An 18,556-nucleotide genomic window follows, 5' to 3' on the forward strand; every position below is an offset into this window, starting at 1 on the left:
TCATCACTGGTCATTAGAGAAATGCAAATCAAAACTACATTGAGATACCATCTCACACCAGTTAGAATGGCGATCATTAAAAAATCTGGAGACAACAGATGCTGGACAGGATGTGGAGAAATAGGAACACTTTTACACTGTTGGTGGGAGTGTAAATTAGTTCAACCATTGTGGAAGACAGTGTGGCGATTCCTCAAGGACCTAGAAATAGAAATTCCATTTGACCCAGCAATCCCATTACTGGGTATATATCCAAAGGATTATAAATTGTTCTACTATAAGGACACATGCACACGAATGTTCACTGCAGCACTGTTTACAATAGCAAAGACCTGGAACCAACCCAAATGCCCATCGATGATAGACTGGACAGGGAAAATGTGGCACATATACACCATGGAATATTATGCAGCCATCAAAAACGATGAGTTCGTGTCCTTTGTAGGGACATGGATGAACCTGGAAAGCATCATTCTCAGCAAACTGACACAAGAACAGAAAATCTAACCCCGCATGTTCTCACTCATAGGCGGGTGGTGAACAATGAGAACACATGGACACAGGGAGGGGAGCACTACACACTGGGGTCTGTTGGGGGGAAATGGGGAAGGGCCGGGGCAGGTGAGGAAGTGGGGAGACATGGCATGGGGAGAAATGCCAGATATAGGTGAAGGGGAGGAAGGCAGCAAATCACACTGCCATGTGTGTACCTATGCAACAATCTTGCATGTTCTTCACATGTACCCCAAAACCTAAAATGCAATAAAAAAAAAGAGTGAAAGCAAGAATAAAACAAAATAAAAATGAATAGGAGGTATACTGATACATAATTAGATTTTTAAAACCATGAAAAAATTTAAAAGCTAATACAGCATAATACTGAATTGTATTAAATCTACACATGGATGTCTGTTAAGATATTATATATAATTTTTAACATGTCTAAAATATTTCATGGTTATAGAGATTTTTATCTCAGGCCAATTGTTGGTATTTGGTGACTTAAAACTGATCAGATGTGGCTCTAAAATATCTTAGAAAGGAAACGCATGAATGTGAGCCTCTGCTTGGAGGATGCGCTTGCCATCAGGAAAGCAGATTATAAGGCTATCAGTTTTTATTTTTCCTGTTCATATTCACTGTACATTTTTATAGTGGGGGGTATAAAATGCTTTCCCAGACCTGTCCAGACTGGACTTTTCCCTACACATCGGACATACAGTTGGATGAACAGAGAAACCACTTAATTTTCTAACACCTGTACTAATTCATTCACTTATTTCTTTCATTCAGCAGATACTTATTGTCTTCTAGGTACAAATATTATGCTAAATGCTGAGAATATAGTACAAGTTCCCATGGGCGCTTCTTAGAAACTTCTTATGGAACTTACAGTCTAGGGGCGTGGAAGATTGTCTTATTATGAAGCAGGAAGTGGAGGACTGCTGCTGGTGATTCTGACATGCTTCCTGTCATGAGCAGAATCAGAAACTAGCAGTAAGAACGCATAGAAGCCACCAAAGATTTCACCAGAAATTCTTTACAAATTGCCACTTTACCTCAATGATGATATCAGAATCAGTATTTATGGAGTATTTCCCACATCCAAAGCTCTTAAGTTCCATGTTTGTCTTGTTTAACAGATGAGGAAAATGAAGTATAGGAGGCATAAGTAAATTGTCTAAGGACACACGTATATTAACTATCAAATCCTAACTGGCAAAGTCAGGATTTGAGTTTAGGTCCTTCTAGCCCTAATGATATTCTTAGTCTCTAAGCTTTACTGTCCTCAAACCACATATCTGTCCTGGAGTTAGAAATCACAACCAAATAATGGATACAATTTGTTAACACAATTCAAGAAGCTTAAAAAATTTTTAATTTAATCAGAAAGACAGCAGGATCTCAAGAAAACAGCATTTAGTCTGTCCAAAAATCTAATTGCTATGTGGAATACCTATTGAACCCACTCAGAATTACCAAAGCAATCACTCTGCCATCCACAGAGTTATAAAATTATTTCCAGATTTTCAAGAGAAGAGAAAATAAAGGCATAAAGTAATCAATGTGGAAAGTCCAAAAACATTATTAGGCTGACTTCTTTTACATTGTACCTGATTCCTCTGAGTTGAGGCTCTGGTCAAATACCATCCTCCTATTTTCATCCCTTTTCCTCCTGTGCCACTTGCTCCACCTCTTATTCTGTCTACCTTCTCTGGTTTCTTTCTGCCCCTTTCATGCACCAAGATCCTCCATCAAAACCTCTGGCCTTTGCACATGCTAATTCAACTGCCTGAACAGTTGTTCTGCTCCCATGTCACTCTCCTGTCATCTTTTGAACTTTGGAAGTATATTATTTCCTCAAGAAAGTCTTCCCTGACCAACCAGATGAGGTTAGGTCTCCCAGCAAGTGCTCTCAGAGCAACATTTAATTCTTCTCAGCATTTATCATTTCTATCATTTACAAAGATTTCTCAGCAGTTGTCTGCATCATGCCTGTCACACCCACTAAAGGACAAGCTTCATGAAGGCAAGAAATTCATCATCTGTTGTTTATAGCTACATCCCTTTCAGGGGCCCATGGCAAGCACTCCACTCATATCAACAACTCATATCTACTGTAAATGAGGGTTGAGAACATACATTGAGTATCTAAGAATTTTGGCTTCTTTCTATTCCACTGTAAATCCCTCATGTCAGCTTTCTAGTGACTTAAACTCCACATGCCTGAGTTTTTATGAGTGTCTATGCGGAAAATCAAGTCCACCTGCTCTTTTTCTACCTCATAAGTGCAAATAAAAGGCTGTTATAGTAAAACATAAATGTGGCCGAACGCAGTGGCTCATGCCGGTAATCCCAACACTTTGGGAGACTAAGGCAGGTAGATCACTTGAATTTGAGACCAGCCTGAGTAACATGGTGAAACCTCATCTCTACTAAAAACACAAAAGTTAGCCAGGCATGGTGGCACACACCTGCAGTCCCAGCTACTTGTATGGCTCAGGTGGCAAGATCACTTGAGCCTGGGACGCCGAGGCTGTAGTGAGCCAAGATTATGCACTGCACTCAAGCCTGGAAGATAGCATCATGAGACCCTGTCTCAAAAAAATGAAAAACAAGAAAAAAAATCAAATGTAGCCCTAATCAATTATCCTCCTCCAAAAAGGCTATAAACCCTCAAAACACTCAATACCAATAGCACATATTCTCTGGTCTTTATTACTTTTTCTTATTTTATAGTGGTCACACCTTATTTACTGGAAAGTTAAGGTATTTTTATTAATGTATAAGAAAATAATTGTAGTTAACAACAACACCATGGGAATAATTGTGATTTGTTTTTTGCTTCAAACCAGTTAAATGTCAAAAACAATATTTCTACTGCTTTCTGTTCAATTATAATTACACTAATAGTTCACTCTGGTTTCAAAAAAATTGCAAGAGTAGATTTGGGAAAGACATTATATAATGAAAAGGTTAGTTTTAGAATCAGAATTAAAATAGAAAATTCTATTATAAAATAGCTAATTAGTTCCAACATGGAAATATCATTAGCTAGTGCTACTGTGATTTTTTTTAAAAACTTATGGCTGAATATGTCTTTTAAGTTTATAGCTAATATCTTGAACATTAACAGATGAAATAACTCTTTAGATACTTAATTGGGGGAAAGAATCTTACACCAGAAAGAAAACAAATGACTTTCTATTCAAATAGGTTAGAAACAGAGCTTAGGAACAGAACTCATGCTGACAGCAGCTGTCACTTTCATTTTTCCTTTCTCCCAGCACCAAGACACCTGACCTGTATAAATTGGCAATGGGCCAATATATTTTCTTCAGGATACAGAGTTAAGACCACTTGCAATCTTAACAATGCCATTAAGTCAGCTCATGCATTATACATGATGATGGACCTAGAGCAACCTTGCTTTAGTCCCAAGAGAAAGCAAAATTTACTTAATCCCCCCAAAAATGTTTTTCCTATAATGCAAAGAGAATTAAATCATGAAATCTGACACCTTCCTAAACTACACTGATTACAAGATGGCAGAGGAGCATATGTCTGCATAAACCTGCCAGGGGGGAAATGCACGCAACCTCAAGCTCATCCAGGAGATACTAAATGATAACTAGTGGCAGATAAAAGGTAAAGTTAGGAAACATACCTGGAATAACTGATGTTATACATGAGGAAAAAATAAACACTTTATCAGTTTGTTTATTAGATTTGTGTAGCTCTTTCACTCTCTTCCTGTTTGTGGGCTGTGTATGTTGTGGAATGGAGGGCAAGAGAGGTCCGGTGGGGATGGGTATTTTGAAGCATTTTGGCAAGGATACAACCAAATACCTTCTAGTCTCTTGGCAGGATAATGGCATATTTCAGTTTAGTTACTCTTGCCCATAAAACCTCACATTTACTCCAGATGTGGATAAATTTACACACAGGCACAAGATGGGCATAAGAACTGAGTCATGTGTTTGCCATGTGCAAAGCAACAACATATTTCAAACTATAATGATTCAGAAGCGATGGTGCTCCCCTGTGCTCAGCAATACACAATTAAACTATGGAGAACAAAGAAGGACTAAAAATAAATTCCAAAATGAAATACTTTTTTAAAAAAAGGCTGGTGGGGAGAGGGGATTCTTTAGAAGGCATTTGGTTTTTGGAGTAAAGAAAATTTTATATTGGAATAATTGTGACTCACCTGAACTAAAACATCTTCAATTTTGGCTCATTAAAACAATTACTAAAAGAGATGGTAAATTACAAATTGTAAATTGTAGAAGTGCTGTAATTAAAATCTTTTCATTCTAATTCCTCTGCTATTATGATCATTTATTTCCAGAGGGAGGATAAACTATAGTAGATTATAGCATACATTCTGGTGCCAGACTTCCTTGCTTAAAATTCTTGGACAAGTTAGTTAAACTTTCTCTGGCTTAATTTCCTCATCTGCAAAATGAGGATAATAATATTATTACTTGGAGATAAAATGACTTAAGATATATGAAACACTTAGACTAGCACATAGTAAATACTACACAAGCATTTGCTATTACTCTAACTACTAAACCAGTACTTTCATTAATCCTAAATCCAGTTATTAGTATTGATCCCATATGAATATCATATGATTCAGTGACATACAGATTGCATAACACAGGAAATCCCTGGTGTTAAAATGAGTACTTATAGAAAATATATAATATTTATTTGTAAAAATACAAAACTTTGACATCAATGTAAAACAGAAGTACAGTAAATCATATTTTTTAATTCCATTGAGTATCATTAACTAAAAAGAATATTCCATTAGTAGCCTTAAGGAAGCAAAATGAGTTTTGAGTTATAAGGAGAAGAGGTTAGCTCTTCCAAATGACTAGCATTAAACTACGGTGACAGTTACTGACCCCAAATACTGAGTTAGGGAGCCTGAGTTAATAGCATATGAAAGCATAATCTTTCTATAGGACTGTAATATACAGTAATTATTAATCAATGAAACTAGCTCACTATGACTTACATACACTAACCATCAAAACTATAATATTTTCTGCTATACTTTTGTTCAGTATTTAAAATACTTCTGTGAGAATATCATAGTTCTTGAATGAGTAATGGAGAAAATTGATGAGTCTTCCTTCTGATACAATTCACTATTAAAAATGAAAGTACTTAAAAATGGGCAGGAGCTCAAACCCACAGGAACCAAGGGACATGGTTTCCTGTGTTGGCCCTATTTACAATTATAGTCATCTCTAAATCAGAAGATCCTAATATTGTTTCCCATCATCACCCTGAAATTCAGTTCAATAATTTCTCATTAAATTGCTGTAAGATGAACACTACTTATAGAATCAGTTTTAGAAATTTGAGCTCTTATTCTTGTGGGATCCTGAGGTTTTTTTAAAAAAAATCATTTATGTCAGTAATTAGGGGAGAATGAAGTCATGAAAATATAATAGTGTTTAAAGCCAGTCTACCTATAGCTAAACATTCATGTATGAAGTTCTATTGATAAATAATTTTTAAAGTCATTTAAGTTTCATTACTAGTCAAATTGACATTAAGTCATGGCTAAACTGTTTCAGAGAATGGACTTGAAAATAAAGTTTTGCAAGTCATCTAATTTTAAAATTTGTGTATTTGTGGTTAACTTGGCTTTGATTAGCATAGGAAGTTACCATGCTCATAGCTACACCATTTGAAATTTCCTCTCCTGTCAGAGAGAACCTATGTGAGGTATCTGCATGCTCATGCCACAACCGGTAACACCTGCACCTGAAGTTTCTCTTTGGTGCACACCACAAGTTTTGCTCTCAGAGTTTTAACTTAACAGTGAGAGTCAACCTAAATCACTCAGCAAATGCAGCAAGGAAAACATAAAAAGAGATTTTAACATACGGGTAGTTGTATCTGCCAAACAACCCTATAGCTGCTTCATTAATTGTTTGTGATCACTTTAATCAATTGTATTTACACACACTCTGTAAAGAATCTATGTTCCCTAGCAGACAAAATGGAGACCAAAACCCATCTCACTTTATGGTATGTGAACTATATCTCAATATAGCTATTCTTTTCAGGAAAAAAAATCCCAATTACCATGGCAGCAGGAGACCCTCCAAGGACTGAAGGCCCTGAATTGACACTCTGCTTATCAGCTGGCCCTTAAAATGCACATCACTGAGCTTGTTTACTTGGATAGAAGCCTCCCCATCTCCATAGAGCCAAGGAAAATGCTTGAAACTTGGATTTGAAACTTGGTGATAAAATTAGGAGCTTAAGTGACAATGTCTATAAATAGATCTGTTTCAAAAGGAAAAAAAATTGTTTCTAAAGCCATCTTCTTAAGCCATGTGACTTAATTACTGTCTAGGTGACTAAGTATTATCCAAGAGCCTTATCCAAGAGTTTCTGGAGAAGCTACTGAAGTGAGAATTCAAGACAGAAAGCATGTTTCTCAAATGCAAGAGAAAGCTGTAAATAAGGAAGGCACTTTGGAAGAAAAATGCTGTTGCTGAGTTGTTCTATTGGAAAAGAAAAATGAAAATGAGAGAAAAGGAAAAAGCCTTAGCAAAGATTACTTGGCAAAAGTGGCTGTTGCTTACATTTTATCTCAAAGACAGCCTCCAAAACAAAAGATAACCTAAAAACGTATTTGAAAAAACACGCAGGTCTCTACTTCAGAAGATACATCATTGAGGCAATGGTATGGATGGCTCTGGACTAACAATGCAGGCAGCAAAATTTACTGCACACCAAGGTCTCGTTTTTTGTTGTTGTTGTTGTTTGTTTTTAATTGCTTACTCTTCTTACTCCTACAGAAAGAGCCAAGATTCTGTATGGTAATACAGTTTTAAGAATCAATAAGGAAATTTGATAGCTAGGGTAAGCAAAAACAGATTAACCCCTGTGTTCATCTTTTCGGTTGCAATAAATATGAGCCCCTTTGATAGTTTAATAGCCACTTTTGTGCTTCCCATGGCCAAAAAAGAAACAATACAAGCACTTCTGTACTATTCAATTTGAATTGGAGTTAGAAAAAGATCTGCATCCCATAATAGGCTATGTTAAGTACTGTCATTTTAAAAAAAAAATGGAAGGCAGTCACTAAACTATAACCTATATTGTACATAAACTAAACTCTGTCACTAATGACAAGCTGAGAACATATTTCACTAAAGAAAGGAGTCCACAGTGTTATATGGCACCATATAATTTGGGGTTGTTGTTTTTACGAACAATACATTTTAAAAGCTATCTTAAGAAACACTATTTCTCTAACATGTTGTATACCTTTTGAGTTATTCAAGTATTGAGAAATACGGTATTCATGGAGAAATCTAGAAAAGGTGACATGAGAAATCTTAAATATAACTTGAGATCACAAGAAATTTTCTATCACTGCTTTTCAAGTTCACAGGAATTTCAAAGTTAGCCAGGAAGGCATCTGTTGTTCTGACAGTCACAGTATTTACAATTTTCTAAGTGATTTCTTGCAGCTGTCCTCTACGAACATTTTTTTCCCTGTCATTGACACATTCACTGGGGAAAACTAAAAGATTAAGGCAGGATTTTTAAAAGATATCCCTTTTTTAAGAAAGAGGAAATGGAAATCTGACTTAGAAAAATGAGTGCAAAAGGAATCTAGGGACTCTGCTAGCAGCATAGGTGCCTGCTGGGAGATAATATTGTGCTTAGTTAGAAATCGACCATGGAGCTCCCATCCCAGAGGGGAGCTCCCATCCCAGAGGGGAAGACAGATGTGAAGAGAAGTAGGAAAGCTATTCTGGATAAAAACTCAGGCTTCATCCTTGCTACTAACTCAAATTCCTTGTTACTAACTCAGTTTCCAGAGATGACAGTGACAATTTTCACTTTGCCTAAATATAATTTTTATGTAAGTGAATGTAACTATACTACCACCAGACTAAAAGGTTCCTTAGAGTCATAATAACCTCTCCCACCCTTAAGTATAACTTTCTCCTCTGACACCTGCCCCTCAACACACATCACCCTCTCCAATTCCTTTAATCATTTCCAGGCTTCAGTGGTGACCCACACTCCTTTGCTTTCTTATCCATCTTTTTACTGCAACTATAAATACGAGTAAGATTTTGATACAATGATTCTTGAGTACACTGAGTTCAGTCAAATGATGAGTAGTAAACAGTTAATTACCAGTCAAAAGTAAATTCTGTGTAATGGATGTCTCTATACAGACTCATTGTTAAGGATTAGAAATCTAATCCAAAGACAAGGTGGGAATGCTCAGATATAGTTATTTAGAAATAACTTCAGCTGGCCGGGCGCAGTGGCTCATGCCTATAATCCCAGCACTTTGGGAGGCCAAGGTGGGTGGATCACGAGGTCAAGATATCGAGACCATCCTGGTCAACATGGTGAAACCCCTTCTCTACTAAAAATACAAAAAAATTAGCTGGGCATGGTGACGCACGCCTGTAATCCCAGCTACTTGGGAGGCTGAGGCAGGAGAATTGCTTGAGCCCAGGAGGTGGAGGTTGCAGTGAGCCGAGATCGCGCCATTGCACTCCAGCCTGGGTAACAAGAGCGAAACTCCGTCTCAAAAAAAAAAAGAAAGAAAGAAAGAAAGAGCTTCAGCTAATAAAAATATTTGGTGGCCATTACTCTTTACTATAATCATAAGAGATCAAATAACTAATATCAGAACTATGCTAATAGTCACAATATGCCTGACTGGTCATGATCTTTTATTGGTGAGATAATAAATTACATCTCTACAAAGATGTCTACTTTTACTTTTTGACCCCAAGAAAATCTGTTCCCTGCCCCATCTATACACATTCCTAACATATAGAAAGGATTTGCCATTCCTCTCTTAGTTTTCTAACATACTATGGTTATTTTCCTCATACATTCATTCAAACAAAAATAAAACAAGCTTTGGCCTGGAGTGTGTCTTTACCATTCTTGCCCAAGTCAACTGATATTACAGAAAAACTACCCAAATGCATAACCAAATTTGAAAGAAATGCCTAAAGGGTCTTTACGTAGATCATCATTTCAGTTTAAGGATTAAAGATCATAAAGGGGAAATTGTTAGATACCTCGAAAATGAATTAGATATGTATACCATGAGTATAAATAAAATACGTTTCAATTTTTATGCCTATCTTATATTACATACTACAGAATATACAATGGATAATACATGTAAGAGTCAGCTCTAGAGTTAGATAATCTAGATTCAAACTGCAGCCTTATAACTGCTTACTATGTTACTTTCACAAGTTGTGTAACTTCTCTGTGCCTCAGTTTTGGTAAATTAGGATAATAGCTATATTTATAATCACAGGTTGTCCTGAGGATTGAATGGCACATACAAATTCATGTGACTAAGATATCATACAATAAATGGGTTAGTTATTATTGTAATAGATAGTTATTACTATGAGTATTATAATACTGATTAACTAAAGCCAATATAACTGTTAATTTTAATTAGCCCCACATACTAGCAGCCTTCTGTTTCAAGACAAAACAAGCTATAAAGCAGCAAATTGCATGGTTGAGACTCTGCTGCCACTACTCATCAATTCCAATGTCCTTTGTCTTACGAATCCAGAACCATGGTTCTTCATAATCAGAATTAAAGTTGTATTCCCAAGGTATTCTGCTTAGTTGAAACTTTACCTTAAAAAAAAAATTGTTTTTTGAGATGAAGTCTCGCTCTGTCACCCAGATCATCTCAGCTCACTGCAACCTCTACCTCCCAGTTCCAAACAATTCCTGCCTCAGCCTCCCAAGTAGCTGAGATTACAGGCGCTTGCCACCATGCCTCGCTAATTTTTTGTATTTTTAATAGCAATGGGGTTTCACCATGTTAGCCAGAATGGTCTTGACCTCCTGGCCTCGTGATCCACCCACCTCGGCCTCCCAAAGTGCTGCGATTACAGGTGTGAGCCACCGCACCCAGCCTATTTTAAAATTCGTTTAGAAGTCCATATTAATCACATAAAAGTTTTCCCTAAACAGATGGGTAAATTAAGAATTTAATTTTTAAATGAATTGAAAATAAATGTAAGTGAAAGGTTAATACGTCTCATTAAAGGAACAAAAAGTATCTTTCTTTTCTTACACAAACACTTTTTGTAACTTTTGAAAAAAAATTCATTTCAAGTTTTAATAGAACTTTCATATCAGAATTATGCACAGCTATGTGAACAAGATAAATTGATTTCAATGAAGCTGATGACCTCCCTGCAGATAACATAAATCATTATGTTAAGGAACAATCACCAAAATGTGTTTGCTTTTACACTAAATACAAAATTGCAATCAACATCAAAATCTAGATTGTAGGAAATTACATAGCACAAACAATCTGGTTTCTCCAGCAAATAAATTGCAAAGGGGGAAAAAAGAGAAAGATAATTTTTAAAAATTATTTTTAAAACTTACACAGGCAAAATTAAACCATAGGGGCACATGCTTTGGTGATAAAACTATGAACAAAAGCAAGAAAAGGATTACCATAAAAGTCAGAATAGTGTTTACAAATCTTAGGAGGACAAAAAGGGCTTGGGTTTGGGAATCAGCAAATAAACAGCTGGCCAAACTCTATTTTTTTTTTTTTTTAATTTGAGATGGAGTTTTGCTCTTGTTGCTTAGGCTGGAATGCAATGGCGCAATCTCGGCTCTCCAACCTCCGCCTCCCAGGTTCAAGGGATTCTCCTATCTCAGCCTCCTGAGTAGCTGGGATTACAGGTGCCTGCCACTACACCCAGCTAATTTTTGGTATTTTTAAGAGAGACGGAGTTTTACCATGTGGCCAGGCTGGTCTCAAACTCCTGACCTCAGGTGATCCGCCCCTCTCGGCCTCCCAAAGTGCTGGTATTACAGGCATGAGCCACCACGCTCAGCCAAAGCTCTATTTCTTGAACTGAATGGTCAGCAATTCCTCCAGAATCTAGAACTAGAAATACAACTTGACCCCACAACTCCATTACTGGGCATATACCCAAAGGATTATAAATCTTTATACTATAAATACACATGCATGCATATGTTTATTGCAGCACTGTTCACAATAGCAAAGACTTGGAACCAACCCTAGTGCCCACGAATGATAGACTGGATAAAGAAAATGTAACACATATATACCATGGAACACTGTGCAGCCATGAAAAAAGACGAGTTCATGTATTTTGCAGGGACATGGATGAAGCTGGAAACTGTCATTCTCAGCAAACTAACACAGGAACAGAAAACCAAACATTGCATGTTCTCACTCATAAGTGACAGTTGAACAATGAGAACACATGGAAACAGAGAGGGGAACATCACACACCAGGGCCTGTCAGCAGGTGGGGAGTTAGGGGAGAGACAGCATTAGGAAAAATATCTAGTGTAGATGATGGGTTGATGGGTGCAGCAAACCACCATGGCACGTGTATACCTATGTAACAAACCTGCACGTTCTGCACATGTACCCCAGAACTTAAAGTATAATAATAATTTAAAAACTATTTGCCTTTAGTATTTCATCAACCCATATATTGTTTTATGTGAATTTCTGTGTCAGTGGTATACCTTACCACAGAAAAGGTTTAAAAATTTGTTTTTCCTGAAAAATGTATTCCTTTTACCAAAAGTGCAAAGACACCCAAGCACAGTCATTTATCGACTGGTTTCTAGTCATTGTTAAATTTGGAATAACACTTCAATTTTAAATTTGCATTTTTAGGATACACTCAGCCATTATCGTGCCAACTGACACAAAAAGTTCTTAGAGTTTAGCTTTGATTTCATATTTCATTTCATTTACCTTAGTCAACTTTAAGAAAAAACAAAAAACCTTACAGGGCCCTTAAGGAGAGCATTACGGGGTGGACTGTGTTCCCCCAAAATACATATGTTAAAGTCCTAACCCCTAGTTATAACCTCAGAATATAACTGTATGTAAGGACAGGGTCTCTAAAGAGGTAATGAAGTTAAAACAAGGTTATTAGGGTGGGCCCTAGTTCAATAGGAACAATGTTCTCACAGGAAGAGATTAGGATGCAGATATACACAGAAGGAAGACCATGTGAAGACACAGGAAGAAAACCATGTACAAAGCAAGGAGAGAGACCTTGGACAAAACCAGCCCTGCCAATATCTCGCTCTTGGATTTCTAGCTTCCAGGATTGTGAGAACTTAAATTTCTATTGTTAAAGCCACCCAGTCTGTGGTACTTTGTTTTGGTAGCCTTAGCAAACTAATATGGAAGGTAAAGGAAAAGGAAAACTTTTAAGAGTTCCTTTTTAAAAAGGTACTGGAGGGAAGGAAAAAATATAAAATGTTACCACTTTGATTTATAAAGTATTAATGAGGCATTAATAAAAAAGAGAGATTGATATCAGATTTCATGTAAAAAGAAACATCCCAAAGAGCTAAGCACAGAGGTCAAGACAGGAGGGAACCAGCAGAGAAATAACTGGCTACTGACTTTGGATTGATGAGCAGGATTCAGCACTTTCAATGTGGTTCCTGAAAAAACCCAGAGGAGAATTTTGAGTTAGATTTTTAAATGGACTGGAAACAAATGGAAGTGACAGGTGAGATCAGAGTGGTTAAAGGGGTTAAAAAAAAAAAAAAAAACTCTGGCCCTTCGGTCTGGACAAAGTTTGTATTTATCATTTGCCTGGTTTGATAGGCTTAGCGGGTTAGAAAAACCATCAACAAAGAAACTGAACTTCTCAGGTGGAAAAATCAGCAAAGATTGTGCAGCAGAGTCAGTGCTTCATGTGTTATGTATACTCATGGAGCCTTAAGATCCCAGAGTGGAGTGCACTTTGCTGACTAAGTACAAGTTTTCTGAAAAGGGATATTACCATAGACACAGCAGAGAGCTGTCTGATGGGTCCACCCTCCACGCTCCTATTTGCATTTCATCATTCCACTGACAGACACAGATGGAAATAGATAGCAAATAGCCTGTTTCCTTTCCTCTTTAATTTAACAAGGGAATAAGAGATACTCTACATCTGAAAAACATTATCATACAAAATACAGAAGTGAAGCCAAGTGAACAGGGATGGGAATAAAAGGACCTGGAGATTCTACTCTGAGGTAATTTTTCTTCCCAACTATAAACAAAATGGCTCCATTCTCCCATGTTATATCCAGAAGAATCCTGATATCCTTTCTATAGGAAGGCAGTAATATAAATTAACCCACCTTTCAATTCACCAATCTTTAGTTTGGAATAACTTTCTGGAGGGACAGGCATAATTATTATATCTAGATAATTTATAAAAATTATCAGAGTTTAAGGCTTTATCAATTAGAAATACATAGGTATGTAGGATGAATTAACTGACAAAATGTCCTAATGTCTGGAATTTGCTTTAAAATATTACACACATACAAACACAAACACACACATAAAGTTAAAAGAGAAAAAAAGATTGTCAAAGTGTTGATAACTGTTGATGCTGGATGATGGGTAAGAGGGGGTTCATTATAGCATTCTTTTCACTTTGATATATGTTTAAACTTTTCCGTAATAAAAAGTCTTCTTTTAGTTCAAATACATATGTAATTGAAAAACTCAATTCTCTTCAGATTGTGATTTGAATAGGACGATATCATTTATTTTGGTTACTGATAACAGTTTAGTTTCAATAAAAAGCTTTACTATAGTAATATAGGTACATAAAAAACTGAACAAAGGCTTTATGGGAAAATAACTTGGCAAATGTTTATAAAATGATACAGAAGCAAGCAGATACAATATTGTAGCTATATATACTATGTAAATGTATACGTATGTATACAAATGTGTGCATAAGATAAAAACCAATTAAAAGATATGTAGCAAAATGAAAGCAACATTTATCTCTTATAGATGAGTTTAAGAACAAGTTTTCCTTTTTTGTTCTACTTTTCTTGGCTTATAAGTATTCTAAAATGAGCATGTACCTAATTTGTAATTAGAAAAAGGAAATGAATGTGAACAAGTGGGATTATAATTCAGATAAAGTAGAATAGATAGTTGGAACACTATTCAGAAGAAAAAAAAACACTTGACCAAAAGTCACTACACTAAACATTGAGCAGAAAGAAGCCCTACACTTGGGTGGCTTTTGGTTTCATATGCTCTCAGGTTACACCATCTGCAGATCTGGTGGAGAAAAGCCCACATTCTTATGCCTGTAGCTGGTGGAGGCTTTTATTTTTGTGTTAATATTTTCACAGTTTACCTGTCATAACCAATATCCTGAGATTTCTGTCTCCAGATATTTTTAACTCCCTGATCTCCCTGTAGATCTAATAATTTTACATTTTACTGGCAGGGATGTGGGGTAGGAGGGTGGGACTCTTTCACAACTGAAAGCAAAAGCACACACCAACCCTGGACCCAAGTTTTCACCTCTTGGTTCTCAGTGGTAACCTTAAAGGCAAATTTTAAAAACTATTTTCTGTGCCACAACCTAAGAAAGAATTATAGGTTGGTGTAAAAGTCATTGGGGTTTTTGCCATTAAAAGTAGTCACAAAAACCACAGTGACTTTTGCACCAACCTAATACTATATAATGTAAGTTTAACAATTCCTACAGTATCCTAAAAATTCTTTTTCTGATAACTAAAGTTTTATTTTTTCCCAAGTGGGTAACAAAACTTCAAATGATAAAGTATTTTTAAAACCTTCAAAACTGTACATTAGAAGTATCATTAAAAATTAAAATCATAATCAGTAGTATTAAAATTTCCTCAACAAATTTCCCACAAGCAGGAAAATTGCACTTACTTTAACTTCCACAGTCTTGCCTCCATGTTCAATGTGTCTCTCTATGTATTCAGAGGACAGCAAATCACTGCAACAACAAAAAGAAATGATGAAAATGTAAAACATGAAAATCAGGATCAAATTTACACGTATCTGCTTTAACAATTCTTAACCCCTCAAATCAACACTTTATAGCTCTCTCGTGTGCACTTTCTCTCTCTCTCTCTCTCTCTCTCTCATACACACACACACACACACACACACACACACACAGCCCAGTGTTTCTAGAAGGACATGAGGTTGACCTGCCTATGCCCACCTGTCACTTCACTGCTGAGCATGGCTGATTCTGCTGAACCAGCCAATAGTTCTAGGAAACTACTGTATGTACATCATTATTTTTAAGACATCTTGTTCTTAATTTTTTACTTTAGCTTTTTATCAAGTAGTTTTAATTGTATATTGTGCCTTACCATTTCTTTATGTGTTATATGTGATATTTTTATCTGACAAAATGTTAGTTTCCATCACAAAAGTTAAAAAAGGCAAAGAAAGTTAAAAGAGATGAAATGGAATATATACCATCAGCATTTGAAAATAATTCTTTTTTGAAATCTATCCTAAACAACATTTATATGTTTCTATAATCTTAAATGTGCTTTTCTTTAATTTCATATATGTGAAAAACTTTCCCTTTTAATGGAGGGGTCTCAAGACACAAATTCCATAAAATATCTGTAATATGTTAAAGCACTAAAATATAAATAAAACTATCATTAATAATTTTAAAATGTGTGAAACTATAAATTTCTAGTGTTGCTCTATTAATAAACATTGAGCCAACTAAAAAGTCCTTATGTGAACTGAAAGTCATCAAACAAAAACTGTTACAGTCATTTAAATATGTGAATTTTTGAGCACAGAGGCTCATCATGATAAGCACCATGCCTACAATTCCTTGAAATGGAAACAGAACCATCAAACAAGAATTACATTAATGCAGGCACCATAATCCTGCACTATCTGATGCTTTTATTACTATTTAGGAAACTTATCATTATAGTCTAAGTCGATGCTTCATTTGTCTTTAGAATAAATGTTCTTATTGATTTTACGTGAGAATCAGCTAGCATGCTCTCAGCTGCAAGCTGTAGAAAACACAACAAAAAGTATATTAAACAATCAGGACATTTACCATCGTATTTCTTCTTTGAAATTCCAGGGATAGTATAATTTTGAGGCTATTCAGTTCTAGTTGATAAATAAATTTGAGGTTTATAAAATATAGGCAACCACTTTTAAAATATTTTTAGTATATATTTTGCTAGCAAGACATGAGCCGAATTCAGAGATACATAAAGTATAAGAAGAAGATTGTGTATGTGTTACACACTGACAGAAAGGGCTGCAAGATCAAGAAATGCCAATTACTCTTGAAGTATATGAGTAATAAATATTCACGATACATTAAATATACAAGAGGCACTAAATATCCAGGATACACTAAATATACATATGCTTTTAATATTAGTGAGGGGGTTTCTCAACTTCAACATAATTGATACTTTGGGCCAGATAATTATTTGTCTTGGGAGGCTGTCTTGTTCACTGTAGCACACTTAGCGTCTGGCTTCTACCTAATAGATGCCAGTAGAATCTCTTACACATACCAGTCATGACCATTAAAAATGTCTCCAGACATTGCTAAATATACACTGGGGGACAAAACCACCCTGGTTAAGAACAACTGCTGATACTCATTCCTGCCCCATTCGTTCTCTGTCCAATAAACACAACAGAACTCATGACTCTTTGTGAAGCTAACTGGCAAGCCACAGCCACTGACCACACATACTTGTCCCATTGTCTCTCAGACACTTGAGCAGGTGTTATTGGCTTGGGACAACTGCTTTCTTTGAGGCTTGACCAAACCTCAACTCTGGTCCTTGTAACTATACCATCAGCAGGGAAGGCATATGCAGATGAATGAACACTATATTCCCCATGATTAGATGGCATGGCACCTCTGTCCTACTTGCACCTAACCCAGGTGTACCAACTTATCAATCTTTCCTCTTGCCTCTCACTGAGCACTTGAATTAATTTCGTGAATTATGTGATTTGAGGACTGGAATTTAGTCTGTGGAAGCTTTTAGTTCCCTCCCCTCTAGGATAGTTTACCTGGTAGCATACTTGGAGGCTACCATTGCATCAAAGTAACTTCCCACCTGACATCAGGGCAGTTCCAGGGTTGGTTCGTGCGGTGGCTCACCGCCATTAATGAGATGAAGGGTGTGTTCAACTTTCTGCTCTGCCATCAGCACGGTAGAGGGCTCTCTTAGCTGGCTCCTCTCATCACCCTGACATGATGGCTACAATTCTCAGCATCTTATGAAAAATACATTATTCCAAGATAAAAAAAGAAAAAAAGCCTTGTATTTATTTTTAAAAGTGAACAAGCCCTTTCAAAAATAGCTCTTAGCATTCATCTTCTCAAGTACCTTTAGCCAGAATTACATTATATGGCCACTCCTAAACCAATCCTTTGACAAAAACATTTGTCTTTGAACAATCAAGATTCTCCCACCATGCCTCCTTTGACCATCATGATTATTTAGAGACAAGTGAACAATATTGGTGGAAAGGAGAGTGGTGAAGAAAGTAACTGTTGTACATCCAACCGAAAATTGTCTTTTTTTTTCCCCTTCATCATGAGTATATTATATACATTTCACAAATTTCCAAGGACTTAAAAATGTGAAATTGCACAGGAAAGACCTGCCTCAGGCAAAACTGGTACTTGCTCCAGCATTTGCATCACACCCTGTTACCCCAAACAGGAGAGATACTAGCCAGGTGTTTGCAAAGGACTGTCCTCCAACCTTGCTATCAATCTGAAAAACTTCCCCAGTAGTAGGAAAGAAACATTATCATACAGAGGCATGTTTATCAGCAGAGCCAGCCAGCTTCCCTCTCTTGGGAATCTGAACTCTAAATCAGAAAAACAATCATTCAGCTGATGAAGGAAAGAGAAAGTCAAAAGTAAGCTGACACTTAAAAGAAACTGAGCTGTACAGTGGTGAATACCAGAGCGAAAGCCCCAAATCTCCCGCTGAAGTCCCTGAATGCAGAACAGCCTATCCCTGTACTAGACATCTTTGGGATCCTTGCTCTTTCACTCTCACACAAATCAAACCCACTGTTGGAGCCTGCGTGAGTGAAATTAAAATCACCTAAGTCAAATACTCTTCAGAGGAATACTAGCTGTGGTATAGGAATAGTAGCAGTAAT

At 36.4% G+C, this 18,556-nt stretch overlaps 1 protein-coding gene across 19 annotated transcripts in view; it reads right to left on the reverse strand.

Moving 5' to 3' along the window:
• Positions 1–18,556, reverse strand: part of ADAM22 (ADAM metallopeptidase domain 22) — a 254,110-nt gene that overhangs the window by 117,258 nt on the left and 118,296 nt on the right. For all 19 annotated transcript variants that reach the window (XM_032253009.1, XM_032253007.1, XM_032253002.1 and 16 more), the window contains one exon: positions 15,287–15,353. In XM_032253009.1, the coding sequence (XP_032108900.1) occupies positions 15,287–15,353 (67 nt within the window). The remainder of the gene's footprint in view (positions 1–15,286; positions 15,354–18,556) is intronic.

This window comes from Sapajus apella, unplaced genomic scaffold (genome assembly GCF_009761245.1).
Source record: "Sapajus apella isolate SASKATOON/1434 unplaced genomic scaffold, GSC_monkey_1.0 scaffold81, whole genome shotgun sequence".
In the NCBI taxonomy this organism is placed as follows: domain Eukaryota; kingdom Metazoa; phylum Chordata; class Mammalia; order Primates; family Cebidae; genus Sapajus; species Sapajus apella.